General features: G+C 49.5%; 3 protein-coding genes across 5 annotated transcripts in view; 1 reads left to right on the top strand and 2 right to left on the bottom strand.

Annotated features, from left to right (window-relative positions):
• LOC114436578 (coxsackievirus and adenovirus receptor-like) overlaps positions 1 to 1,326 on the bottom strand; it is a 4,385-nt gene extending 3,059 nt beyond the window's left edge. Inside the window, exon 1 of the mRNA XM_028406903.1 lies at positions 904 to 1,326. Within this exon, the coding sequence (XP_028262704.1) occupies positions 904 to 973 (70 nt within the window). The 5' untranslated portion in view covers positions 974 to 1,326. The remainder of the gene's footprint in view (positions 1 to 903) is intronic.
• An 8,434-nt stretch (positions 1,327 to 9,760) lies between these two features.
• LOC114436567 (low affinity immunoglobulin gamma Fc region receptor II-c-like) lies at positions 9,761 to 15,411 on the top strand. Its single transcript, XM_028406883.1, has 10 exons — positions 9,761 to 9,800; positions 9,887 to 10,047; positions 10,542 to 10,577; positions 10,844 to 11,110; positions 11,190 to 11,435; positions 11,514 to 11,678; positions 11,771 to 11,845; positions 12,125 to 12,223; positions 12,829 to 12,915; positions 15,288 to 15,411. Exons 2-10 carry the CDS (start codon positions 9,891 to 9,893, stop codon positions 15,329 to 15,331), a joined length of 1,176 nt encoding a protein of 391 aa, XP_028262684.1. The 5' UTR covers positions 9,761 to 9,800; positions 9,887 to 9,890; the 3' UTR covers positions 15,332 to 15,411.
• A 3,246-nt stretch (positions 15,412 to 18,657) lies between these two features.
• LOC114436632 (tetratricopeptide repeat protein 39B-like) lies at positions 18,658 to 27,464 on the bottom strand. 3 transcript variants are annotated; one of them, XM_028407016.1, is made up of 19 exons: positions 27,195 to 27,464; positions 23,685 to 23,719; positions 23,484 to 23,588; positions 23,257 to 23,388; positions 23,101 to 23,171; positions 22,930 to 22,997; positions 22,612 to 22,676; positions 22,420 to 22,516; positions 22,269 to 22,334; positions 22,089 to 22,197; positions 21,948 to 22,015; positions 21,825 to 21,884; positions 21,579 to 21,740; positions 21,411 to 21,502; positions 21,174 to 21,294; positions 20,982 to 21,093; positions 20,782 to 20,899; positions 19,393 to 19,509; positions 18,658 to 19,243 (listed from the first exon to the last, which is right to left on the bottom strand). In XM_028407016.1, the coding sequence occupies exons 1-19, from the start codon at positions 27,231 to 27,233 to the stop codon at positions 19,147 to 19,149; spliced, it is 1,734 nt and encodes a 577-aa protein (XP_028262817.1). In that variant the 5' UTR covers positions 27,234 to 27,464; the 3' UTR covers positions 18,658 to 19,146. The 3 variants fall into 3 exon arrangements, with proteins under 3 accessions (XP_028262817.1, XP_028262818.1, XP_028262819.1); XM_028407017.1 differs by lacking the exon at positions 27,195 to 27,464 and adding an exon at positions 23,980 to 24,665; XM_028407018.1 differs by lacking the exon at positions 27,195 to 27,464 and adding an exon at positions 23,872 to 23,979.
• Between the last annotated feature and the right edge of the window lie 36 nt (positions 27,465 to 27,500).

The raw sequence follows: 27,500 nt of genomic DNA, 5'->3' as shown, positions 1-27,500 counted from the left end.
CCACTGCTTACGTCATCGCTTCTTGAGCTGAGCTTCATCAGTGTAGCCCGAGTTGACAAAGGTTTTTTTATTGCGGTTCATTCGTTGAAATGTGGCCTGAATAACAACAATATGAGCTTTTATTACAACACACAGTTTAGCGGTGTCAGAGGTTTCTGGTGTCCGTGCATCTGCCTGTTCAAAATACTGCAGCACCAAATAATCAGACAAAACTGCTTAGAATGCACGTTCATGGTTTTATATATTAACATTATCAGCAGCGTTTGTGTAGCACACTGCTGGTTGGGGGTTTAACCTACACATGAAGAAGTAAACAGCACCACTGACATGGTCCATTAAATGTCGGCTGTTAGGAGAGCTGTCCGTCTGCCAGTGACAGACACAATCAGAACTATTATTCAAAGAAAGATTATGTTCCTGGGGGTCAGGAATCAACAATCACGGCCATAACTAGCAGGTTCTATGTATGGTCTGTATTCACCCTGTTAACAAACCTCCATCGGTTCAAGATTCAAGAACGATTAAAATAGAATTTTATGGAAGAAGAACTCCCGATGTTAACTTCCTGGTTTGAACAGAAACGAGTCCTGCAGAGACACGCCCACGTTACACCCAGTTAATTCGGGCACCAGTTAATCCGACACAGCGGCGAGCGCGCATTGGCCCACTCAAAATGTCTAAAACTTTCTTGTTCTTCTTGTTTTGTAAAAGCTCCACTTTTGCCGGAGTTTTCACAAAGATTCTTTTTCAGAGGCGAAAACTCCGTTTCTGTGTAAATGAAAGGCACAAAGGAAGATACGTCTCCGTCTTTACAGTTACGTGTATGTGGAAGTTAAATCTCCTCTGTCCACACAGACCAATCATATCAACAGTGTTAATCAAGGGTCGAAGCTTCAGACTCACCTGCAGCTGCAGAACAAACCAGAACAACAACCAGCGCAAAGCGGGCGAGAGGCGCAGTTCCTGCGGACATCCTGAGCTCCGTGGGTCAGAGTTTCTTCTTCAGGAACAGGACAAATGTGTTTAAGCTGAGGAACAGGCCGCAGGTGGAGCTAGTATCAGATCACTGGTACCTCACAAGCAGCAGCGACGGTGACTCTGATCTGTCCGTTCAGACTCTGAGGAAGTCTCAGTCAGACAGGAAGAGTTCAACCCGACCAGAAACCTGCTGAGCGGCAGTCTGCCCAGCAACAGGTGACGACGGTCTTTGAACCGCGGCTGTTAGAATAACAAGAGAGTAACAAATATTTATATTTCACCAAATTTATATGTTACATATGTCACCGAACAATGTTTGATCCCTGATCCCTGACATCCTGCTGGAATTAAGGAAAGAGAGAGAGACGCTAACACGCATGCGTCGGCTGCAGGGTTTCTCATAAGTCACGTGACTTCACAGACAGACAGATATAGACCAATGGCGTAGGAAGCATTCAAAATGTGGGGGGGACACCTTCTGTGGGTGGGTGGTGAAAAAAAGTACATCAATATATTATGAACTATAATATAATAATATGAAGTAGTTTCCTGTGGATTTTAACAGGTTGTTAAACTATTTTACCTACAGAAGTAAACACTTAATGACTATTTCAGAGGCAGAAACTAATTCCAAGTGAAACAACAGTTTTATCAAACACACTGGTGCTACTACACTAACAGCCTCCATATCTGAGGCCTTCTCTCATTTACAGAGACAAAAAACTGGCAAATCCCCAGAAAAATGAACCAAACTGCTTAATGCAGATAATACTGAAACACTAAAAATACTAACTTACAAAAAGTCTTTATCTTTATTTACTTATAAAACTGCTGAATTCACAACAAACCTTGTGGATGTGTTTATAATGATGCGCTGCCTCATCTGCTGCATCAGTGTTTCCTGTTCATATAATGCTCCACTGTGTCCTGACGTCCATCACATGTGTTTTATTCTTGCTGATAAGAATAGGAGCAGGTGTCTATGTGCACTGGCTATAGGCGAGGCTGAAGCTAGCAGGCTAACAGAAGCTAACCTGGCCTCATTACAATATGGGCTAATGCTGAAAACAACTCTAACTCTCCGTGTCTTTGTTAGAATCTCCTCATGTCCAGTGTGTCTGCGGAGGCAGCAGAAAAGACAACAACATGTCGTCAGACAAATAAAACCGTCTACTGTAACTGAAAGTAAACGGCAGCAAACATAAACCTAACGTCGCCTGGGTCATGTGACAAACAGTCAGGCTTCAGCATGAGCTGGACTTTGTGGGATGACGTCACCTCCTCCAGCTTCGACCACTGACAGTTCTCTTTACGGTGTTTTACGCCCGCTCGAAGTAAGCCACTGGCTTTGTTAGGTCCGTTACTATAGTAACGGTGTTGCAGCGCTGTGGTAACCAGGAAAACATGGAGTGGATTTCAGCAGTGAGGTTATTCTCTTATGAACCAAGTGGAACGGAGTTTTTCACGAGCAATCGAAACAGCGTTAGTGGAGTTTACATAAAGAAAACACATTTTCAGTTTCAAGTTTTAGTGTTTGAATGAATTTTATTTTTTCAGGTTAACAAAACTTATGACCCCGATTTGGCTCCATATAACATGACGTTTGATCATAGTGTAGCTGGACAATAATAATCTGTACCGTAAAGCCTGGAATAGACGGGCAGCTACAACCCTCGTACGGTGGCTGATGACGAAGTGAAACCTCCACATTGATCAGAGGTGTTAGCATCAGAAGCATGATCTTTACAGAGTTCCATGAAGGACCACGATTCTCTGATATCCATTAAAATCAATAAACTATCAATAATCTATGTGAACAAACAGGAAGAGCAGCTCGCAGCCCTGCAGCGTCATGTTCCTGAGCAGACGTCTCCCCCTGCTGGTCATCAGCTGCTCCTGCAGGAACATCCTCTGATGGAGCTCTCTCTGCTCTGAGGGGGAACCACAGCCGTCGCAACACGGTAGGCAAACTGTACTTAAGTACAGTAACAAAGTACAAATACTTACTTTCCACCACTGTGGACAGTCTTCAGAGAGTACATATGATGTATTTTGATTGTGTGTTGTGTGATTTATATTTCCTTAAGATAATATTTTTATTTAATATATTTAATATATATTATATATTAATATATTTAATATTTTATTTTAGATACTTTAGTAATCCCAGAGGTTACGGCTGCTGCCAAGCAGTGTCATACAATGACTAGCAAGGCGCGCCACAGGCTAGGGTACACCCTAGCCTGTGTCTTGTCACAACAGTGACTAGGGAGGAGTTGGGATCGAACCACCATTGGACAACCCTGGTATACCACTGCGCCACTGCTGTCCCTTCATATGTGTGTTCCACATTATTTAATTTAAAAGAGTCAAAAGCTGTGTCTCAATTCAGGGTCTGCATCCTTCAGAGGACGCAGCCTACGCGGCCTCCTGAGCAGAGCCGTTGCTTGACACTAAAGGGGCCCTAGGCGAGAAAGTAACACTGGGGCCCTACGGGCTACTAGACTCTATAGAAATGCCGCCCCAATCACAAAGACATGTACAGTGATGATTATATAACCAACCTTTTATTTAAATAATGTGGAACACACATGAAAATATTATCTTAAGGAAACATAAAAACCTGTACAACACAATCAAAATACATCATAGAAATATGTCCTCTGAAGACTGTCCACAGTGGTGGAAAGTAACTAAGTAGTTGTACTTTGTTACTGTGCTTAAGTAATTTTTCATGTATTTTTTATGTAGTTAAAAAAAACAATCCTTGAGTCCAGCTGCCTTGATTTAAACTCTTGGAAATTAAAAGTAAGTACTTAAGACTTTGGTTAAGTAGGATCATTGATGGAGCACATCTACTTTCACTGAAGTACTAAACATCAGTACTTCCTCCACCACTGACAACACAAGATATGATGACTAGTATTGTTATTAAGTTTGTCCACAGTGCAGGATCATCAGTGAGACCTGGACACCTTGGACCCTTCCTCTGTTACCAGGTCAGGTGCTGGAGGAGCAGAGGAAGGAGTGGAGGCTCTCACTGTTGGACTGCTGCTGGGACGTCCTCTGGAGTGTCCTCACAGGGCTCCACATGACCTGTGTGGTATAAGACCATAATGATCAGCCTGATAACTAACACTGTAAATAATCCAGATTATACCTTCATCTGTGGAGGCTGTGGCATCTTCATGAGGAGACACAGAGAGGAGTTTAAGCACCTGATGAAGAACAGAGTTTATAAAAGCCATAAAATAACAACTATATGACAATAATTAACCAGCTTGTCATTTACAGAGAAACACCTGAGCATTACTAAACACTATAAATACATACATTAGTTTTTCCTGCTGTGGTTTAGAGCTCATTAACTCTAACAGTAAGTTGTAACAAGACCAAGACCAAACATCCAAGCACACACAGCGACTACAGACCAGTTGCTCTGACTTCACATGTGATGAAGTCTCTGGAGAGGCTGGTCCTGAAACACCTGCGTGCTGTTGTGGAACCATCGCTGGACCCCCTGCAGTTTGCTTACCAGCCCCGTATTGGAGTGGAGGACGCCATCATCTACCTGCTGCACAGAGCACACACCTACTTGGAGGAGGCAGGTAACACTGTTAGAATCACGTATTGCGTCACTTCCTGTTTCGACACTGTCCTGTTTGTTCACTTGGTGTGCGCTGTTGGTGCTACGGACTTTCTGCATTAGACATATTGTGTTTGCTTTTACTGTGGTAACACACAAGCACCGTAGTGTTAGAGTTAAGTGCACCAGTTTCTGGGTTCCCCTCTCGTTTACCACTGTAGCGAAGCTTACCGTAACTTAGCGGTTAGCATTAGCGCTTAGCATGGCTTCTTCCACTCGCTCTGCATCTCCCTCTCCTGCTCACTGCACGGTGTGTGACATGTTCAGCTACTCCTCTGCCTCCTTTAGTGAGCGTGAGGTGTGCACAAAGTGTAGCTTATTCACAGTCTTGGAGGCGAGGCTAAGCGAGTTAGAGGGTCGGCTCCGCATGTTGGATAATAGACCTGTAGCCACAGCAGCTAGCCAGCAGCAGTTAGCCTGTGCGGACCAGCCTGCCTTAGCTGATGTTATCCGCACCCCGGCAGCCCCTGAGCAGCCGGGAAGTCAGAGAGGTTGGGTGGCGGTTCGAAGGAAGCGTAGCCCGAAACAAAGGCCCGTGGTTCACCACCAGCCGCTTGACATATCGAACCGTTTTTCCCCACTCGGCGACACACCCGCTGAGAAGCCGACCCTGGTTATTGGCGACTCTGTTCTGCGGCATGTAAAGCCGACACCAGCGGCTATAGTTAAGTACATCCCGGGGGCCAGAGCGACATAGAGGGTAGCCTGAAGCTGCTGGCGAGAGATAAGCATAAATACAGTAGGATTATAATTCACGTCGGTGTTAATGACACCCGGCTTCGCCAGTCAGAGGTCACTAAAGTTAATATTGAGTCGGTGTGTAATTTAGCTAAAACCATGTCGGACTCCGTAGCGTTCTCTGGTCCCCTCCCGAATCTGACCAGTGATGACATGTTTAGCCGCATGTCCTCGCTCCGTCGCTGGCTGTCATGGTGGTGTCCAGAAAACAACGTGGCCTTTATAGATAACTGGGAAACTTTCTGGGGGAAACCTGGCCTTATTAGGAGAGACGGCATCCATCCCACCCAGGGTGGTGCAGCTCTGATTTCTAGCAACATAGCCAAGTTTATTAGACCAACCTGACAACCCAGGGTCGAGGCCAGGAGGCAGAGTCGCTGTCCTACACACCTCTCTGCTGCTTCTGGAGGACTGCCGCCCTCAGTTAGAAACACATTAAACACAAATACACATAGAAACACTAAGCTTAATAATGTTATTGAAGTGGTGACGGTCACACGTCCTCCCACAGTTCATCAAGCACACAAGTTAAGATATATTAATCATAATAACCTCATAAAAATACACACTAACACACACAAACACATAGAACAAGGTAACAGAACACTCAGGTGTGGATTGTTTAACATACGATCCCTACACTCTAAGTCGCTCTTAGTTAATGATCTAATTATTGATCATCACACTGATATACTTTGTCTCACTGAGACTTGGTTACAGGGTGAAGAATATGTTGCTTTAAATGAATCAACTCCGTCCTGTTATATGAACTGTCATGTTCCTAGAGTTGCAGGTCGCGGAGGAGGAGTGGCAGCAATCTACCGCTCCAGTCTTCAGATGAATCCTAAACCTAAGTCTACTCATACTTCTTTTGAGAGTCTCACTCTCAGCCTGTCTCACGGAAGCTGGAAGAAGTCAGAATTTGTTTTACTCGTCGTAGTGTATCGTCCACCTGCTGCTGCTTATTCAGAGTTCCTGCTGGAGTTTTCAGACTTCTTATCAAGTTTAGTGCTCAGCACAGATAAAGTCATTATGGTGGGTGACTTTAACATTCATATGGACGTCGACTCCGACAGTCTGAAGATTGCCTTCAACTCACTCTTGGACTCAGTTGGGTTCTCTCAGTTAGTAAATGAACCCACACACTGCCACAGTCACACCCTCGACCTGGTTCTCACCTACGGCCTGGAAGCTGAGAACCTGCTAGTGTGGTCTCAAAATCCTGTTCTTTCAGATCACTCATTAATAACTTTTGACTTCTCTCTTTCAGACCTACCAGCACCTGAGGAAAAGGTCTACTACAGCAGATGTCTGTCTGAAGACGCCGTAAAGCAGTTTAGGACAGCAATCCTACCAGTACTCCCCACAGTCCCAAGTACTGACGGGGGTACCAACTTAAATGTTACTCCTGCAGAGCTGGACCGCTTTGTCAACAACACTGCAGACACACTACACTCAGTCTTAAACAGGATTGCTCCACTGAAGAAGAAGAAAACTACAAACCAGAAGAGGCTAGCTCCGTGGTACAACTCAAACATCCGATCACTGAAACGGATTACACGTAGGATGGAGAGGATGTGGCAGTCCTCTAAATCAGATGACTCCCGGAGGATCTGGAGAGACAGTCTGCTGACGTATAAGAAGGCCCTTCGCAAAGCTAGGACAGCCTACTATTCATCACTAATAGAAGAAAACAAGAACAACCCGCGCTTTCTCTTTAATGCCGTGGCCAGGCTGACAAAGAGCCACAGCTCTGTGGAGCCTCGCATTCCTGCAGCTCTTAGTAGTGAAGACTTTCACCACTGGTCACCTGGATCACTAACTATCTCACAGGTCGACCACAATTTGTGAGGTTGAGGAACACCGTCTCGGACACGATAGTGAGCAGCACGGGGGCACCCCAGGGCACGGTACTGTCTCCATTCCTGTTCACACTCTATACATCGGACTTCAGACACTGCTCACAGTCCTGCCACCTGCAGAAGTTCTCGGATGACTCTGCCATTGTGGGCTGTACCAGCAGAGGTTGGGAGGGGGATATGAGTGTGGTGGACAGCTTTGTGGAGTGGTGCGGACAGAACCACCTGCAGCTGAATGTCACAAAGACAAGAGAGCTGGTGGTGGACTTCAGGAAGCACCAGACACTCCCAAACCCGGTCAGCATCAAGGGTACCAACGTGGACATTGTGGACACCTACAAATACCTGGGTGTCCACATTGACCACAAACTGGACTGGTCCACAAATGCAGAGGCAATATACAGGAAGGGACAGAGTCGCCTGTATCTACTGAGGAGACTCAGGTCCTTTAACGTCTGCCAGACCATGCTGCAGATGTTTTACCACTCGGTGGTCTCCAGCGTCATCTTCTACGCTGTAGTGTGCTGGGGCAGCAGGATGAAGACGGCCGACACCAACAGACTCAACAAGCTCATTAGGAAGGCTGGCTCGGTGCTGGGAGTGGAGCTGGAGTCTGTGGTGGAGGTGACGGAGAGGAGGATGCTGAGGAAACTCCTCAGTATTCGTAACAACACGTCTCACCCCCTGCACGACACACTGCTGTCCTACAGGAGCACATTCAGCAGTAGACTGAGACTACGAGGAGCAGCACAGAACGCCACAGGAGGTCCTTCCTGCCAGTGGCCATCAGACTGTATAACTCCTCCCCTTTCTGTAGGGAGAAGCGCTAGATAATCATGTCAGGCATCACTGTCATTCCCTCCACTGGTCTTTATCATGTTTACTTAGCACCTTACATCTCCATCCATGTATCCTTGTATCCATGTATCATATATTGTGCTCATACTGTGTACTGTACTCTTATTTGGATTATAGTGACACTTATACTTATACTCTGTACTTAACTGCATTTAATGTGACTTGATACCTCTGGCACAAGAATTTCCTTCGGGATTAATAAAGTTTTATCTTATCTTATCTTAATAGCAGCACTTAGCTTAATGCTAAACAAGCTAAAGTAGCATTAGCATAGCAGCTACACACTGTTGCTGCATGAGCTAACAAGCTACTTTACGGCTTCATTTACGTTTTTATATGACCTCATTATATTGACGTTTGTAACTCATTTAGCAGACGTTTGTACACATAGCGACTCACAGTGAACATTCAGGCTGCAGCATGAAGGAGGCTGTAGTGACTTGAAGCCTGCGTCTCTAAAGTGTTCTGTGATACAATGTGAAAAAGACAAACAGTGGTGCAGTGAGATGAGGCTGAGCTGTGTCACAGACTCTTCCCTCTCTTGTTTTGTCCTCTGCTCCTGTCCCTGCAGCCTGCAGTGTGTGCTTCCTCCTTTATTTTGAACAGCCGCTCCTCTCTGCTTCCAGCAGCTGTCACAGGGCCCCGTGGGGGCGAGGGGGGAGTCTGAATGTGTCAATGCGCCAAAACAGCTGTAGATGAATGGTGGGACTAACTGACCGTCCGTCTTAGGGCCCCTCTCATGCTCGGGGCCCTAGGCAATTGTCTGGTTTGCCTACCGTGCTGCGACGGCTCTGCTCCTGAGGCCGCGTCCTCCTGAGGATCCTCTCTCTCTCCTCTCTCTCTCCCTCCCTCCTCAGGAGGATCCTCAGGAGGATCCTTCCCGGGGCAAAACTTATGACGTCGCGCCACAATCAGGAAGTGCTTTGAAGGCCAGACCGTCCCATTTACCAACGGTTGAGAGAGAGGAGAGAGAGAGGATCCTCCTCAGGCAGCGACAGCGACACAACACGGACTACACAACAAGTGGAACAACAGTGTGGATTTAGAAATTTGGATTTTTTTAATATATTTATTTGTTGTGAGGTGACGGTAAGCTGCTGTTTAACCATATTATTGATCATAATTAATATACCAGCTACTGAGCAAACGCTAGATATATAACCAGTAGATAGACAAATATGATTAAATGTCATTTATATTTGATTCAATTGTAAGACTTGATACAGGGTCTGTTTGTAATTTGAATACTTTAAATTAAATAGCTACATACAACAAAATGCCAACAGGCAGAATGACCGTTTGATATAATAACGATAATATTGCTCCTCACGTGAACTATACTTTATACTGTACTACAGTAAACAACAAGAAAGAACATCCAATCAAAGCGTTTAGTTTTAGCGCCTCGTATCAACAGGACGTCATGTTTGTAAATATAAAACTCATTTTTTTAATGCCGCTGTCACTACTAGCATTTTAAAACTCTCCAACTACTGCTCTTTACTTACATTTAAATGTGAATTCGGCACTCCTGCCGCTGCCGCTCGCTTGGTCCGTCATTGTACTATTGGACAAAAAGTAGGCCCGCAAAGCATTGTGGGATATTTAAGGCCACGAAGGATGGTAGCGATGCGTCCTCCAAATTCAGGCAAAAGGAGGACGCATTTGAAGGACCCTTCGACTTTTGGCGAATTGGGACAGCCTTCGCGCAGCTTTGTGACGTAAGCGGCCTTAAAATGCGCACTGCGAAGGATGCAGACCCTGAAATGAGACACAGCTAAAGTCTTTCTGTCCATCAACATGACAGACACATGTGCTCCTCACTCCATGAAGAGGGACGGTACGACTTCTACAGACCACCCAGAGGAAGAGGACGGGCCTCACTGTGTGCCACCATCAGACAACCAGCTGATGATGACACATCACAGAGAGGGACGATGGAGGAAGCAGCTGTGCTGCGTCTGCTCTGTAAGTACACAACCTGTGTGTGTCTGTGTGTGTCTGTGTGTGTGCTGCTCTGAGGGTCAGTGTGGAACCAGGCCAGCTGAGCTCAGACTGAACCCTGTGAACAGATGAAGTCAGATCATTGCTGTGGAGAGGACACAGCTGCTCAGTCAGAGCTCCACCAGCAAAGGTCCAGCTCCCTGTGGTGATGCTGGAGCCTCTGTAGTGTTGGTCCTCTAGAACCAGCCAGTCAGAACCAGCAGGTTAAACCCAGGTTAAGACTGTAAGCAGTAAACCAGTCTGCCGGCTCCCAGCAGCACAGTGTAGTGTCAGCTGTGGTCATTGTATCTGCTGCCAGCATGAAGCGGATCACAGCTCTCAGGCTGCATGAAGTAAAAGCTGCTCGCTGCTCATTGATCATCTTCCTGGACTGAGGCGTCCACTACAGACCTTCACTCTTCATCAGCTCTGTCTGTGTTTGTGTAACTCAAACTGACCTGCCTGTCCTTTGCCTTCAGTGCTGGGCTCCCTGCTGTGCTGCACCACAGACCAAGGTCAGTGAACGTCTCACAGCTCAGTCCTTGTTGGAAAAAGTCTTGAACATGAAAAGATGAAAGAAAAAGTTACTGGAAACACATCTTGATGGCACGAAGACATTTTTCATAGAAGATCTATGAAGAGGCTGCTGTCTGTCCAACTGTCCCTGAATGTGTTTCTGATGAACACTGGAACACATCAACAGTCTCTGACAGCAGGTCTTCTGTCTCTGGTTCTGTCTGACTGCATCAACACTGTTGTTGTGTCCTCTCTGTCCTCACAGCTGGTCTGAAGGTGAGTCCCAGCAGCTCTCAGCTGTTTAGAGGAGACTCTGTGTCTCTGAGCTGTGAGGAGGACGACAGCTCTGCTGGATGGACTCTGAGGAGAAACACCACCAGAGGACAGGTGTCTCAGTGTGGACAAGATGACTGGGGACAACCAGCTGGTTCTTCCTGTAAGTTGAGCTACGTGGTCCCCAAGGACAGTGGAGTGTACTGGTGTGAGTCCAGACAGGGACAGACCAGCAGCAGCATCAACCTGACTGTCTCTGGTAAGATGAGCCTGTGGACTCAGTGCTGATGAAGCTGTGTGTGTCTGCATGAAATGCTGTAGTGTGTCTCTGTGTGGAGGTGGAGCAGTGATCCTGCAGAGTCCTGTCCTCCCTGTGATGGAGGGAGACCCCGTCACTCTGACCTGTACAACAAGGCCCCCTGCCTCCACCCTCCCAGCTGCTTTCTATAAAGATGGCTCCCTCCTCAGCACTCAGCCTGCAGGTCACATGACCATCCTCCATGTTTCCAGCTCTGATGAAGGCCTCTACAGCTGTGACATCAGCGGTCATGGAGAGTCTCCACCCAGCTGGATCTCTGTCACAGGTGAGGAGCTCCACCTGTCTGTGTCTCTGCAGCAGGTCTCAACGTTCACAGAGTCACTCTGATGTTTGATCATTTCAGGGAGACCCACAACAACAACAACAACAACAACAACAACAACAACAACAACAACCACTGCACCTACACCTTTCCCCCATCTCACTGTGTGGCCATCTGTCTTTGGTGGTCTTCTCCTGGTCCTGGTCCTGGTCCTGGTGAGACGTGGTGTTTGTAGTAAACCTGCAGGTGAGACACAAACGTCTGGACGTCTCTCTGTGTCCTGTCTCAAATGTCCGTCATGTTCTCAGTGAGTTCTTCTTCTCTTTGCTTCATCTCAGCTCAAGAAGCAGGAAGTGATGACATCACGTACAGCGACCTGCAGATATTACAGCAGCCAATCAGACGGAGCCGAGGTAACAGCATCAGCCCTGCAGCTCAGAGTTTACATGAACAAACATGGACGTGTTGCTGCCATGACGACAGTCAGTGTGCTGCTGTGTGTGTTGTGTTGCTGCGGTTAGCGTGCTAACAGCTAACAGCTCTGTTCTGATGAAAAGACCTCAGCTCACCTGCTGCTGCATGGACACCAGACAGCAACATGTCTGCATGAAGCTGCAGCAACAGTGACGTGTGTGTGTGTGTGTGTGTGTGTGTGTGTGTGTGTGTGTGTGTGTGTGTGTGTGTGTGTGCAGAGTGTGATCCAGCTGCAGTGTACTCAGCAGTGAGGACAGGAGACGTCACTTATGGACAAGTCGTCATCAATCAGCAGAGAGACAAGTCAAAGACCAGAGGTAAGCTGCTCCTCTCTCTAACCAGAAGTCAGCATCTGCTGTGAGCTCTTACTGCAGGAAGTAAAGTCTGTGACACTAACACAACCAGAAAGACTTTCACACCTGTGGAGCTGGGGCAGGAAGATCCAGGAAAAATCATCATGTGCTGCGAGTAATATAATCTAATATAATAAAGACCTGGATGAGAGAACAGGAAGTGCTAACATGCTAACATGCTAACACATGTTCATGTTTTAGGACTCCTTCTTATTCTGCTGTACTTTTGCAGAAACAACAGACAGACATGTGGTTTCTGCACCTTAACAACCCCCCATACTAATTAATATATTTTTAAACTATGTGTGAAACCACAGCAGTGACTAACTGCTGCTGCTGTCTCCACTGAGCTGTGGTCTCTGTGTGTTCATGGTTCACTGTGTGGGAAAGAAAACATGTTGACAGAGATGAACAGTTTGTGGTCATCACTTCTTTTTTCAAACTCAGACCAGTTAACAGATGGAAACACCGACCTCATTAGTATTTATACTCTTTATCATCATTAACACTCTGCTGTTATTAGTGTTCATTGTGTGTGTGTGTGTGTGTGTGTGTGTGTGTGTGTGCAGAGTGTGATCCAGCTGCAGTGTACTCAGCAGTGAGGACAGGAGACGTCTCTTATGGACGAGTCGTCATCAATCGGCAGAGGAGCAGAGGTACAGCTGACACTGATCTGTGAACTGTCCCTTTAAGACGCTCAGACTCTGACCTCCATGTGCTGTTAGCTAGTCAGCTAGCTCACTGTTAGCTAATGACACAAAGGCTAAACTACATCAGTGCAGAGCGGCTAATGCTAGCTTACCTCAGTAAGTCTAAACAGTTCATCTTGTTGTTTACAAACTACTGTTAGCAGTTTGATAAACAACAACAAATCAATGTCGTGTAGCTACATCAGAGCTAACTGTTTACACCTAGCTTGCTCACTGATGCTATCAAAATCCCATCTATGTGGATGATAGTTAGCTAGCTGAACACATCAGTTCTTAGTGTTGCGGAAGAACATCTCACAGGGCAGGTCTGGATGCTAATTTAGCTAGCTTGTCTTTTTGCAGATGTTGTTATTTGACAACATCACAAACATCACAAAGTCAGCAGCAGCAGATAAATACAGCAGGGCTAGGTTTAGTTTGCTTTTTCAGCTCTCCGTTTCATAGGGTCCTGGTGCCATAGTCAGAAGGGTGTTACCCAGCAAAGATCACTCATGACAAGGCCGTAGTGTTAGTGCGGACAGAGGGGACAGAGGGGACAGAGGGGACGCGTCCCCACCAATAAATTGATCCCCTCCTTCTCAGTGGGTGCAGAAAGGGTTAAATTCCTTTGGAAACTTCGGTCCCCACCAATGTCAAAAACCCCTTGACTCATCAGCCTCTGAAGGGTTAAGTCTGATCAAACGTCCTTTTGGGGCAGAGAGCCGTCTGCACAGCCAGAGCAGCCTCTGCTGCAGAGAGTCATGGAGGATGAGTCCTGAAGGGGTGCACTTCTCAGGGATGGTTGTTTCAGTTCCTGAAAAAGCTGTGAGGCGACAGCGTTAACCACTGCCCCACTGTCAGCTCGACACATGATGTTTCCATTAGCTGAATACTGACCAAGCAGAAAGGTGTCTGTGTCAGAATAAAAGCAGCAGCTGCATGTGACAGCTTCACAGTCTGCTGTAAAAATATCTGAACTGTGTGAACAAAGGAGGAACTGAGAGGCACAGAGTCCTCTGAAGAACCAGTGGAAGGTCACATGGGTTAAAGATTAAGATTAACTGTATTAATCCCTGTGGGGAAATGCTCTGACAGTCACAGAGGAGTCATACAGTCTGATGGAGGACGGCAGGAAGGACTTCCTGTCCCGGTCCTTAGAGCAGCAGCAGGAGTCTGTGGCTGAAGCTGCTTCAGTCTGTCCACAGTGTTGGAGGGACTGTCCATGATTGACAGCAGTTTAGCCAGCACTCTGTCCCTCACCACCTCCTCCAGGTTGGCGAGCTTAAAGCCAACAACAGAGCCCGCCTCTTTGAGGAGTTTGTCCAGTCTGTTGGCGTCCTTTGCTTTGATGCCTGATCCCCAGCACAGCAGAGAAGATGGTGCTCGCCATGACAGACTGTAGGACATGTGGAGCATCCTGCTGCAGACACTGAAGGACCTGAGTCTCCTCAGGACGGACAGGCTGCTCATGGCCTTCTTGTACACAGCCTCAGTGTTTGTGGACCACTCCAGTTTATGGTCCAGTTGGACCCCCAGGAACTTGTAAGATGAGACTATGTCCACGTCTTTCCCACTGATACAGACTGGGGAGGGCGGGGCTTATCCCTGCTGTAGTCCACCACCATCTCCTTTGTCTTGGCCACGTTCAGCTGCAGGTGGTTCTCCCCACACCACCTGACAACACACTCCACAAGGCCCCTGTACTCCACACACCCAACTATGGCTGAGTCATCCGAGTACTTCTGAAGGTGACCCCGCTCAGAGCGGCACTGGAAGTCAGCTGTGGAGGTGGTGAACAGAAAGGGAGACAGCACAGTTCCTTGAGGGGCCCCAGTGTTGCTGGTCAGGGCTGCATCCACGTCTCCTCCTCCTCAGCTCGTCCAGTATTCGGGGCTTCTCTCCGACCACAAAGGATGGTGGTCTTAGGGCCAGCAGCTGGTCGCCAGTGTAAACAATGTGATGTAATGAGTGACCCAAGCACCGCAAGGAGAAAAGTATTCAACCCTCTGAGTCATGTTGTTTAATAAAAGCAATTAGAGACAAAACACGAACAAAAGTCGACGTACATAAACACGAAACACTAAAAAGTTAGAAAACATGTGAAAACGCTAGGAGCTGCTACTACAAGCTGCCGCCTGAGACAGCGCCACCTAGCTGATTAGAACAGGTCACATGATCAACTCATCAGTCTGCTGTAAACTACAAACAGCAGCTTCACAGTGAAGAGTTTGGTGACCTCTAGTGGTGAGGCTGAGGACTGTGACTGAACACACTGACAGACAACATGAATCAATGAAATGTCTCCTGCTGCTTCTTCTCACCTCTCTCTCTGTGTTCAGAGCGTCCACCTGAGCCAGACGTCCTCTACTCTGGAGTGAAGTGATCCATCAGTCCAGACTCTGAGTCCAGCTGCAGCACTGTGTGTGTGTGTGTGTCTGTGTGTGTGTGTGTGTGTGTGTGTGTGTGTGTGTGTGTCTGTGTGTGTGTGTGTCTGTGTGTGTGTGTTATAATCTGATGATCGGTGGCTCTCAGTGGGATCAATAAACTCTGACTCCTCCTCTGTGGTTCTGTGTCTGCTTCTTGTCTGGTTGTGGCTCACCGACACACACCTGTCTTCAGTGCAGATACACAAACACACACAAACCACAACCGCACACTACAAACAGAACAAACACTCAGAGGCTTCAGTCTGAGCTCAAACACACACTCAGCAGGAAGCCATGATGGAGTCACTGTGAGCAGCAGTCACAGAGTCATTGTTTGTATGTGATGGACTTTCTGATAGAAACTGCTGACTCTTATTGAGCCGTTAAAGAGACGCCTCCTCTGTTTCATCATCATCATCATCATCATCATCATCATCACCATCACCATCATCATCACCATCATCATCATCATCATCATCATCATCATCATCACCATCACCATCATCATCATCACCATCATCATCATCATCATGGGACTACCTCACAAACCGACCACAGTTTGTGAGAGCCCAGAACTATGTCTGACCTGCTCACCTGTAGCACGGGTGCCCCTCAGGGGACTGTCCTGGCCCCCTTTCTCTTCACCCTCTACACGTCAGACTTCAGACACAACACTGACTGACGGCTGTGTGCTGCAGAAGTTCTCTGATGACACGTCTCATCAGTGACGACGGCACGGAGTACAGAGGACTGACGCAGAACTTTGTGGACTGGTGTCAGTGAAACCACCTCCTGATCAATGCAGGGAAAACCAAGGAGATGGTGGTGGACCCCCCTCACCGGTGAACATCCAGGGAATGGACATTGAGCAGGTGGACTCTTACAAATACCTGGGTGTTCACCTCAACAACAAACTGGACTGGACTCACAACACAGACGCACTGTACAGGAAGGGCCAGAGCATGCTCTACCTGCTGAGGAGACTGCGGTCTTTAGGAGTGAAAGGGGCACTCCTGAAGACCTTTTATGACTCTGTGGTGGCATCAGTCATCATGTATGGTGTGGTCTGCTGGAACAGCAGCATCACTGAGAGGGAGAGGAAGAAGCTGGACCGAGACATCAGGAAGTCCAGCTCTGTCCTGGGCTGCTCTCTGGACTCAGTGCAGGAGGTGGGTGACAGGAGGGTCCTGGCAAAACTGACCTCCATGCTGGACAATGAGTCCCACCCCCTGCAGGACCCCCTGTCAGCCCTGCAGAGCAGCTTCAGTGGCAGACTGCTCCACCCTCGGTGTGTGGAGGAGAGGTACAGAAGGTCTTTCCTTCCTGCTGCTGTCAGACTCTATAAGAAACACTTCTGATAGGAGCAGTACTCACACACCACAGTGTACAATAAATTATTAATTTAGTAACTGTTAATATGTAAACTGTTTTTTGATCCTAGTCTATTTTATCATGTATATCTTTCTTAACTTATCCCTTGCTGTCTGTATCTGCTGCAAAAATGCATTTTCCCCATTGGACTAATAAAGGTTTCTTAATCTTAATCTTAATCTGCTGGAACACTGAGCAGTGACAGGAAGCTGCCAGCAGGGGGCAGCACACCACCATCAGAGGGCCTCAGAGAGCAGCTGTATGTGACTTCAGAGGACGAACAGAGGGCCTTCCTGTTAGCTTCACTCTGTGACCCACTGATGTTTGTTAAATCAGTGTTTTACTGCACAGGGACACATGAAGGAAGTAAAACACAGAGAGCTTCACTTTAAGTGGTGTTTATTGATCAGCTGAGCCCCAGCAGCTGGAAGCAGGCGGTGCAGGCGGTGCAGCCGTGCAGGGAGCTGCTGAGGCCACAGACAGAGCTGTGAGGAAGCTACATGGAGACAGACACACACAGAGCATTTGGTCTTCAGGTTGATACATTCATTACAGGAGGAGGTTTCACTGCATCCTCCACCCTGATGGTTCAAATGGAAGCAGAGACGGCACCATGAGGTGCAGGTGTGTCCCAGACCTGGACCTGCTGCGGGACATCCTGTCACACACAGACACACACAGACACACACACGGAGGCGGAGCAAAGCTTCCAGTGTGGCGTTGTTTCATCACAACATCAATGTTCACTGCAGGCACACAGGCCAGTGTGTGTCTGTGTGTGTCCACACAGTGAGGACAGGATGGACAGATCGGTCCAACACAGGGGACACATTTCTCAGAGGCAGAGACCACTGCGAGGCAGCATCACCTGCTGTGTGTTATGTGCTTTGTTGCTGTGATGTTGGTCTGTGTGTCATGCAGTAACAGGTTTGTGTACTTATTGTGTTGACCTGGATGTGTGTGTTTGTAGTGCTGTTGTGTTGCCTCGTGGCTGCTCTGCATTTGAGAAACAGGTTAAAGAGTTAAACGTCTGACAGGACAAGCTAACAGCACGCAGCTCCTCATATTGCTGCTGCACGTGTGCGTTTACAGCGTGTGTGCATACTGGGCAGCATGTGTGTGTGTGTGTGTGTGTATAAGCCACGGTCGGTGAGAAGGCGTGCAGGGCTGTAGCACACAGGTGTGTACTACATGCACATGTACGAGCAAATAAAAAGAATCAATATGTGTGTGTGTGTGTGTGTGTGGTGTGTGTCTGTGTGTGTGGTGTGTGTGTCTGTGTGTGTGTGTCTGTGTGTGTGTGTGTGTGCGTGTGTGTGTCTGTGTGTGTGTGTGTGTGCGTGTGTGTGTCTGTGTGTGTGTGTCTGTGTGTGTGTCTGTGTGTGTGTCTGTGTGCGTGTGTGTCTGTGTGTGTGTCTGTGTGTGTGTGTGTCTGTGTGCGTGTGTGTCTGTGTGTGTGTCTGTGTGTGTGTGTGTCTGTGTGTGTGTGTGTGTGCGTGTGTGTCTGTGTGTGTGTCTGTCTGTGTGTGTGTCTGTCTGTGTCTGTGTGTGTGTGTGTGTGTCTGTGTGTGTCTGTGTGTGTCTGTGTGTGTCTGTGTGTGTGTGTGTGGGTGTGTGTGTGTGTCTGTGTGTGTCTGTGCGTGTGTGTGTGGGTGTCTGTGTGTGTCTGTGCGTGTGTCTGTGCGTGTCTGTGCGTGTGTCTGTGTGTGTCTGTGTGTGTCTGTGCGTGTGTGTGTGGGTGTGTGTGTGTTCTGTGTGTCTGTGTGTGTGTCTGTGTGTGTCTGTGTGTGTGTGTGTGTGTCTGTGTGTGTGTGTGTGTGTGTGTCTGTGTGTGTGTGTGTGTGTCTGTGTGTGTGTGTGTCTCTGTGTGTGTCTGTGTGTGTGTGTCTGTGTGTGTCTGTGTGTGTGTGTCTGTGTGTGTGTCTGTGTGTGTCTGTCTGTGTGTGTCTGTGTGTGTCTGTCTGTGTGTGTCTGTGTGTGTGTCTGTCTGTGTGTGTGTCTGTGTGTGTCTGTGTGTGTCTGCTGTACCCCTGATCAGACCTGTGATTCTGCTTCTCACACACTGACGTGGTGAATCTGCTCTAAACCAGGACCTGGTGCAGGTGGGGGCTCCTCCACACAGAGACATGATGTGTGCGGCCTCTAGTGGTCAGACAGGTGATCTGCAGTTTGTGCTTTCAGTCAGTATGTATGCTGTAAATGTCTCTGAGTGAAGGAGTCCGTCCTCACACGTGTCCTCCCACAGACCCAGACCCGCCTGCACCTCGGCTCTGCAGGTCCAGAGTCTGATCGGAAGGAAGGGCTGAAAGAACTGAAAGAAGGAGGAGGAGGACGTGTGATGTCACCACCTCCACCGGGCCACTCCTCCTCCTCCTGTGTACACACAGCTGCAGGTGGAGTGTTACGGGGTGCTGACGGGGGATCCTTTGAGGCTGCTGAGGGCCGCGTGGATCCTGAAGTGCAGCCTGGACTCCATGGAGTAGTCCTTGTAGTTCATCCTGACGGAGAACACCACAAATAAATGGATTAACACACACTCTGTGCCTCCAGGAGAGCTTTCACCAGTCAGATCAAAGAGGCATCATGCCAAGCTGCTGAGGTGACTGTGGGTGGTGCAGACACACGTGGCAGTGGTGCGTGGACTTACTTGGCATTCTCGATGTAGGTGGAGGCCTTGGAGAAGTCTCCCTGCTGTTTATACAGCAGACCCAGCTCATACAAGGTGAAGGGGACCAGGTAGTGATCATACCGGATACGGGACTCACTGCAAGGGAAGGAGGACAGGTCTGATCCCTGGAGACAGGCTGTGTGTGTCTGTGTGAGTGAGTGTCTGTGTGTGTCTGTGTGAGTGTGTCTGTGTCTGAGTGTGTGTGAGTGTGTGTGTGTGTGTCTGTGTGTGTGTGTGTGAGTTTGTGTGAGTGTGTGTCTGTGTGTGTGTTTGTGTGCGTGTGGTGTGTGTGTGTCTGTGTGTGTGTGTCTGTCTGTGTGTGAGTGTGTGACTGTGTGTGTGTTTGTGTGCGTGTGGTGTGTGTGTGTGTCTGTGTGTGAGTGTCTGTCTGTGTGTGAGTGTGTGTGTCTCTGTGTGTGTCTTTCTGTGTGTCTTTCTGTGTGTGTGTGTGTCTGTCTGTGTGTCTTTCTGTGTCTCTGTGTGTGTCTCTGTGTCTCTGTGTGTTACCTTGACAGGACCTGTGTGTGTCTGTGTGTCTCTGTGTGCGTGTGTGTGTCTCTGTGTCTGTCTCTGTGTGTGTCTGAGTGTGTGTTACCTGGACAGGACCTGTGTGTGTCTCTGTGTGTGTGTCTCTGTGTGTCTGTGTGTGTCTGTGTCTTTCTGTGTGTGTCTGTGTCTGTCTGTGTGTGTGTCTGAGTGTGTGTGTCTGTGTGTGTCTCTGTGTGTCTATGTGTGTCTCTGAGTGTGTGTGTTACCTGGACAGGACCTGTGTGTGTCTCTGTGTGTGTCTGTGTGTCTCTGTGTGTGTGTCTCTGTGTGTCTGAGTGTGTGTGTTAACTGGACAGGACCTGTGTGTGTCTGTGTCTCTCTGTGTGTGTCTCTGAGTGTGTCTCTCTGTGTCTCTGTGTGTCTCTTGTGTGTCTCTGTGTCTGTGTGTCTCTGTGTCTCTGAGTGTGTCTCTCTGTGTCTGTGTGTCTCTGTGTTTCTGTGTGTGTGTCTCTCTGTGTCTCTGAGTGCCTGTGTGTGTCTCTGTGTGTGTGTGTCTCTGTGTGTCTCTCTGTGTCTCTGTGTCTCTGAGTGTGTCTCTGTGTGTGTGTCTCTGTGTCTCTGAGTGTCTCTCTGTGTCTCTGTGTGTGTGTCTCTGTGTCTCTGAGTGTCTGTGTGTGTCTGTGTGTGTGTGTGTCTCTGTGTGTCTCTCTGTGTCTCTGTGTCTCTGAGTGTGTCTCTGTGTGTGTGTCTCTGTGTCTCTGTGTGCGTCTCTGTGTCTCTGTGTGTGTGTCTCTGTGTGTCTCTGTGTCTCTGTGTGTGTCTCTCTGTGTCTCTGTGTCTCTGTGTGTGTCTCTCTGTGTCTCTGTGTCTCTGTGTTACCTGGACAGGACCTGTGTGAAGCACAGCTCAGCCTGCAGTAACCTGCCCAGGTGCTTCAAGCAGAGCCCCTTCAGCATCTGGACCAGACAGCTGTCATCTGGATGGAACTCTGATGGATCTGAGACGCGGCACAGTTAGTGATGTCACAGCAGGGGGTCACAAATCAATAGCGGTCATTGATGAGTCGGTGCTGAGCTCACTGGGGTCGCCGCGGAGCTGCTCCTCCGCCGTCTCTATGGTAACCAGGAGGGACTCGGTGCAGTCGGCTCGCTTCCCGACGATGGTGAACCCGTTCCAAACGTACATCATCTCCTACACAGACACAGGACATCCCATCATGCACTGCTGCAGACTCACGTATAAAAACGATGCAGCGCAGGATCGTGGGATACCAGAGCGGGGATGAGCAGCCTGACGGGGTTGGAGGTTTTGTAGCGCCGAGACTTCCTCACTGCAAACTTCTCCGTGGGGATGGACTTTCCTGCCAGGCGCTGCTTCAGCCCCTCCACCTGCCTGCACACACACACACAGACACACACAGACACACACAGACACACACAGGTGGAGTAACAATCGCCTGTCCATGGAAGACACCTGTGCTGTAAGGTGAGAGTCCGAGGCCGGCGGACCTGAACAGCTCCACGATGTCCTCCCCCGTCTTCTTCACCTCCTCCTCTGACATCATGCTCAAAATGGCCGCCTTCTGGTACACATAGATTGCCTGGAGGGAGACAAAGTCCTCGTTCAGAGCAGCTGGTGCAGACCACAGACCCCGTCAGATCAGGGTTCAGGTCTACCTTGGACCAGCGGCTCTCCTTGCACAGCAGGTCGGCGTAGTGATACGCCTGCTGCCACTCCTGCTGGTAGGAGTGAGTCCACATCAGCTCCCAGTAACACAGGTGGTGGATCTGCTTCCACTCCTGCTGGCTGCTGATACACTCCTCGTACCTGGCCCGGGCCTGACACACACACACAGACACACACAGTGAGCTGCTGAGGTCCACAGAACGTGAGGAGATCAGGACCCGGTGTTGGACACAGACCTTCTCAAAGTTCCCTCGCAGCGTGGCGATGCGGGCGGAGTAGAAGAGAATGATGGAGCCCTGACAGGACACATGGTCATTAAACGGTCTTTGGTCGAACTGCAGGGATGGTTGGGGACTTACTTTGGGGTATTTGTGTTGGTAGGGCTCCAGCAGGGCTTCAGCCTCCACCAGGTTCCCCTCTCCGGTACCTTGTGAAAGAAAACAGCTCCAAGTTTAATCCTGATCCATCGTTACATGTGTCCGACCTGCAGGGGCACTGACCCAGGATCAGCGAGACGTATGTGTGGTAGAAGAGCAGGGTCAGAGCGCAGAGGATGGAGCGCAGGCTGTGGCTGGAGGCCCCCTCACTCAGCTGAGCCAGCCCGAAGCTCTGCGGACAGACCACACCGTCAGCACCCCCAGACCACCACCCACCCAGCTACAACCAGAGGAGCTACTGACCCTGTTCCCTGAGAACCCGATGAACTCCAGCAACCTTAAAATCCTCTGAGGCAGCAGAGACAGCATCTGAAGGAGGAGCACAGAGAACCCGGTGAGCTCCACCCGCCTGGGACGACAGAGAACCCCAAACAAACCTCCCTGAAGAACCCACCAGGTTGAAGGACCCGATGCCCAGCTTGACTCCGCCCTCGAACTGTCTGAAGGCGTCAGACTGGTCCTGAGTCCCGTTCAGCACATTCTGGCAGTCCCTGAGGGACGACAGGGGACATGACGTCACAACAGGAAGTCCAACCTCAGTGAGGCGTGCGTCTGGAGACCTGCATCACCCTGTGGTGTCACTCACTTGTAGATTTGATAGCTCGTCCGGATCTTGATGCCTCCTTTGATGAAACTGATCATGTTCTCATCCTGAGGGACAAAGACAGCATTAGTACAACACAACGTTTAACATGAGCAGCATCTAGTGGCCACCACAGGAACTGCACCAGAGCCATGTTATTTATAGGGGTGACCTTCTGTCAGTGTACGGAGGCTGACCACAGCTCCTGTAGAGGGCGCTCTGCCGGAGCTGTGGTCAGAGCCCAGTATTGATCATGTGTCAGAGCTGAAATGGACAGACTGTGTCCTCCGGTCTCCCTCTGCATCAGGGTGGGGGTCTAACCTGAACGAAGGTCAGCGTGGCTTTCTGCAGCAGACACTCGGCGTAGCAGAGCTCTGCATGCATCTCCTCTGCAAACACACCAACACAGCACGGTTACATCCTGCAGCGTGTGATGGCGATCAGCCGTGTGTGTGTGTGTGTGTGTGTGGGTGTGTGTGTGTGTGCACGTACGCTCCTGCAGGTTGGACTGTTTGCTGATCAGACTGGACAGAGAGCCCACCACCGAGTTCCTCTTCCTGAACCTGCGGAGACAGCACAGACTTACTCTCTGCTGTCAGAGGGGATCGTGGGCCACGAACAGCTGGCCACAAAGCCCCGCCCCCTCACCGCTGACAGGTGTGTAACGCCTCCTTGATGGTTGCCATGGCAGTCTGGATGTCTCTGTGCTCGAAGGTCATGGTGGCCTGCATCACCAGGATGCTGCTGTAACCCAGGGCGTGGTACATACTGTCCCTCCACCTGCCAGAGCACCGCACCGTCAGCTAGCATCATAACACTTACAGAAACAACACACACACACACAGACACACACAGACACACACTGATGTGGTTACCATGGCTTCAGGAGGTCCAGGGCTTGAGAGAACTTGTTGTTGAGGACCAGGTTGAGAGCACACTGAGTTTCCTGGATGGCCGTCTGCAAGTCCATATGACAGGCACTGCACACACACACACACAGACACACACAGACACACACAGATCAGTGTGGGCCACACTCACTGGGACATGTGCAGCGTGTGTGTTCTTGTACTCACGCTGGTATCCGGTCGTAGGCATCTTCAAAGCAGTCCTGAAACACAAACACACTGATGAGTGTCTCTGTGTGTCTGTGTGTGTCTCTGTGTGTGTGTCTGTGTGTGTCTGAAGCTGAGTGTGTCTCTGTGTCTCAGTGTGTCTGTGTGTGTCGCTGCTCAGAGCTGCATCCTTCAGTGGCGCTGTGACCTTGAAGTCTGCGCCGCGGCTGTGGAACAGGACGGTCTGGTCTGGGGACTTCTTGTTAATCCCGACACAGTTCTGCTGTCGCCTGGTAACAGGCCGTCCGTACTTTACCTCTTTGAACCCACAGGTCTGCTTTCATCACATTCAGTTTGTGTCTGGAGCCTTCACAGACCCTACATTCCAGAGGAAGTACAGATTAGCCTCATTTCTAAATAATCCAGGTCCACTTTGTTCTAATTCCTCTTTTTAAATGCGGTTCCTGAATCTTGTCCCTGACATGCTGTAGACCCCCTGTGTCCTGAGGCTGTAAACAAGTGACTGTGATCCTCAGCCTAACGGGCTGCACTGTGTGGTCTGTGTGCGATCTGTGTGTGATTTGTGTGACAGTAAGTGCTGCCTCGTGCCAGCACTCTGTCTTCATCTCCATGTTTCCTAACAAGTCTTCGGGGGCGCCAACGATCCAACGCTGTTATTTATTTCTGCATCAGGACCTGAAGGCAGCAGCGCTGGATTCACTGACATCCAGTCCCTGCCGGCTCTGCCAGGTCTGCAGCTGCCATCAGGGACGGTTGGTTCTTACTTCTCCTTTCCAACAGGAAGTGGAGTCCCCACAGCAGCAGCAGCAGCAGCGACACTCACACCAGGTCCTCTGGAGCCTCGGCAGCAGGCTAATAATAGCAGCCCAGTGGCTTCTTACATAACAACATACAGCTGCAGTCACTCTGAGCTCGTCAGGCTGACTCTGCCTGCAGGCAGCAGCTATCGCGGCCTGTGGTCCAGACCTCAGCTCTGTGACCCGCCCAGACCAGGAACACAACCAGAGACAGGCACAGACTCACTGAGTCCCCTCAGACAGCCTGTGTTTACAGATCTTTCCCTTTCCACAGATCCATGACAGCTTTCCTGTCGCTGACCACACGATGCATTCAGGGACCCTCCTAAAGCTGCGTCTCCAGCAGTAAATAGAGCAGAGCTGTTGTAAACACATGTTTGTGCAGACGGCGGCTTCATAACCACCGTGTGAATCCGAACAGACGCTCCGTCTCTCCAGCAGATGCTCTCTGCTGACTCCGACTGTGTTTCACAGCATTCCTGCAGACTGAGCTCTGTATGAATGAATGCGGTCCAACCAGCCGGTTCACAGCACACGGACAACCTGTGCTGCTCGGGCTTTAATTACTGAATGCTGCCTGCTGCTGTGAGGTGCTGCCTCTGCCTCCTGAATTCTGTTCTTTGTTTTAGCAGCAGGATAAAAAAAAGAGTCAAGTGGAAAAAGACGACAGCCACACCGGAGTGTGAGGTTACAGGCAGGAGGAGACCGCTGCAGCTTTCTAATCAATTAGTCAAGACCTCCACACTGTGTCCTGTTACCAACACACAATCCAACCACCATGAGCAGCCCTGAACACCCCGCAGTCTGCAGCCAAAGACCTCTGAGCACGACGTGCAGAGGCGCTGCACCTCTGGAACCCTCTCAAGAACAAGTCCAAGAGTCCAGGTCCAGAGTCTATATGGACCATCAAGCCCAGGCCTTTCAAAGGCCCCAGCAATGTCAGACCCCAGACCGACTCAAAGAGTTTCCTGTTCCCTCCAAAGAACCACAAGAAAACTCAAAGAACCCACAGTGGGTCTTTGAGGTTCTCACACCAAACCTTCATAGACCTTTCAGCCACCATGACAGACTCTGCCTGGATCGTCTAAGCTCACAAGCCTTAATTAAAAGAACCTCAAATGGTTTTTCATGAAGACACATGCTCAAAGACGCGCTGAGAGCCCTGGAATCTGCTGAGCAATCTGCCGGACAGTCTGAGATCAGGATCACTCAAGCTCTGAAATGAAACCTGCAGACTGCAGCTGTGTCCCAGGTTAGAGGCAGATCCTTCAACAGATGCAGCCACCGTGAGGACAGCACCTCCAGGCTCAGACAGCACCTCCAGGCTCAGACCTGTGGACTACATGTCACAACATGCTGCTCCTGGTACTAGAGCAGAGCAGGCCATGTGGGGCGGCCCCTGATGGACGTAGACCCTGATCTGTAGGTCTGAAGGTGAAGCTGGACGAGGACTGAGCGGTCCTGGGTCAACAAAAGGTCACAGCAAACACAGCTGATGGGCTGACATGGGTTGTGTCCCTCATTGTCTCTGAGCGCTGGTGATAAGTGTCCACAGCTCGCCTGACATTCCTCAGAGCTCCGCAGAAGTCAGCTGAATTCCTCAGTAATGAGACGAGTCTGGTGGACGGAGGCTCACAGAGGAAGTGTTTGTGAGCGAGGATCAGGAGACGGACTGGTGAGGTGTGACGCACCCAGATCCAGCCCACGCCCCACACCTGACTGTCTGCAGGACACCAACCACAACAGTCCTGTAAAAAACCTTCAGCCATGCCCCTAAAGACCCTTAAAGACCCTTAAAGACCCCTCTCTAATCCAGCGTGACCTCCTTAAACAGCACATGATCATCCGAAAACCCCAACAAGGTCCAGGACCAGCTCTGATAAACCTGAAGTCTACAGCCTGGGGCACGCCCAGTTCAAACACTGCGCAGCAGGGCGTGTCAGGGTGGGACGACGGGCCTTTACTGGGAACAAAAGGGTTAAAAATGAACCCTTTACTTCATGTTAGCAGACTCTTCATGGCCTCCTTTGTGTTGGAGACGGCCGTGCTGGTTCCTCTTCTGTTTGGTTCACAGCATCCTGTGGCTGAAATCTGATCTATTATTTACATAACACACACACACAGACACACACAGACACACACACAGACACACACTGAGAGCACGACTACAGCTGACTACAGTCTGCAGATAAACACACCGATAAGGCAGCTGAGAAAATAAAAACACATGTTTACAGCAGTGATGCTGCAGGTGAGCACCGAGCGAACACTTCCTGTATCTGTGTCACATGGTCTCCTCCTTGGCCCCGCCCTTTTTAGCAGACCAGGTATTGATGGTCTGATTGGATTGATGTTGAACACTGTCACACATCTTCACACATCCTGACAAAGGTGTGTTTATTAGACGAGCCAATCTACTACCTGGCTAATTTTTGTGATGCTAAATGTAGCTGCTAGCTGTGTAAAAAAACATGGATGCTATATGCTCTGGCCCCGCCCACTGAGATGACAGGAAGTATGAACTGTGTGACATCTGACTCCACTGCAGCGCTTTAAACTGGTGAACTGTCCCTTTACACCTGTAAAGGTGCGAGTCCCCACTCATAAGAAGAACCAGTGATCAGATTACTTGCTGCCAGGTAAAATGGCGCAGGTTGCCATAGAAACACGTCATAGAACCTCAGTGTATGGATGCGATAGGAGCGGCTCCCACCTCCTCCTCCGCCGCCGCTCCGTTGCCTACGTGTGCCATGTCCGCTGCTGTGCTCTCAGGAGAACCACGCTCCCATTCTGTCCGACCCAGACCGCGTCCTTCAACCCGACCCGTCCGCTGATTATCCTCCAAGAACGGTCCCGGTTCGTCCGGTTAGTGCGGCAGTTTCGCTCCGCTCTGTCTTCCGTGAAGAGAACACACACATATATACACTGAACACACAGAGACACGCAGACACCGAGAAAACACACCTCCTGTTTCCTTTACTCCGCCCCCACAGAGGGAGAGAGAGGAGGGAGAGAGAGG

The sequence above is a fragment of the Parambassis ranga genome, chromosome 5, assembly GCF_900634625.1.
Source record: "Parambassis ranga chromosome 5, fParRan2.1, whole genome shotgun sequence".
NCBI classification, from domain to species: Eukaryota; Metazoa; Chordata; class Actinopteri; family Ambassidae; genus Parambassis; species Parambassis ranga.
The sequence above is the reverse complement of the archived record's forward strand: the minus strand, read 5'-3'. Positions and strand labels throughout refer to the sequence as shown.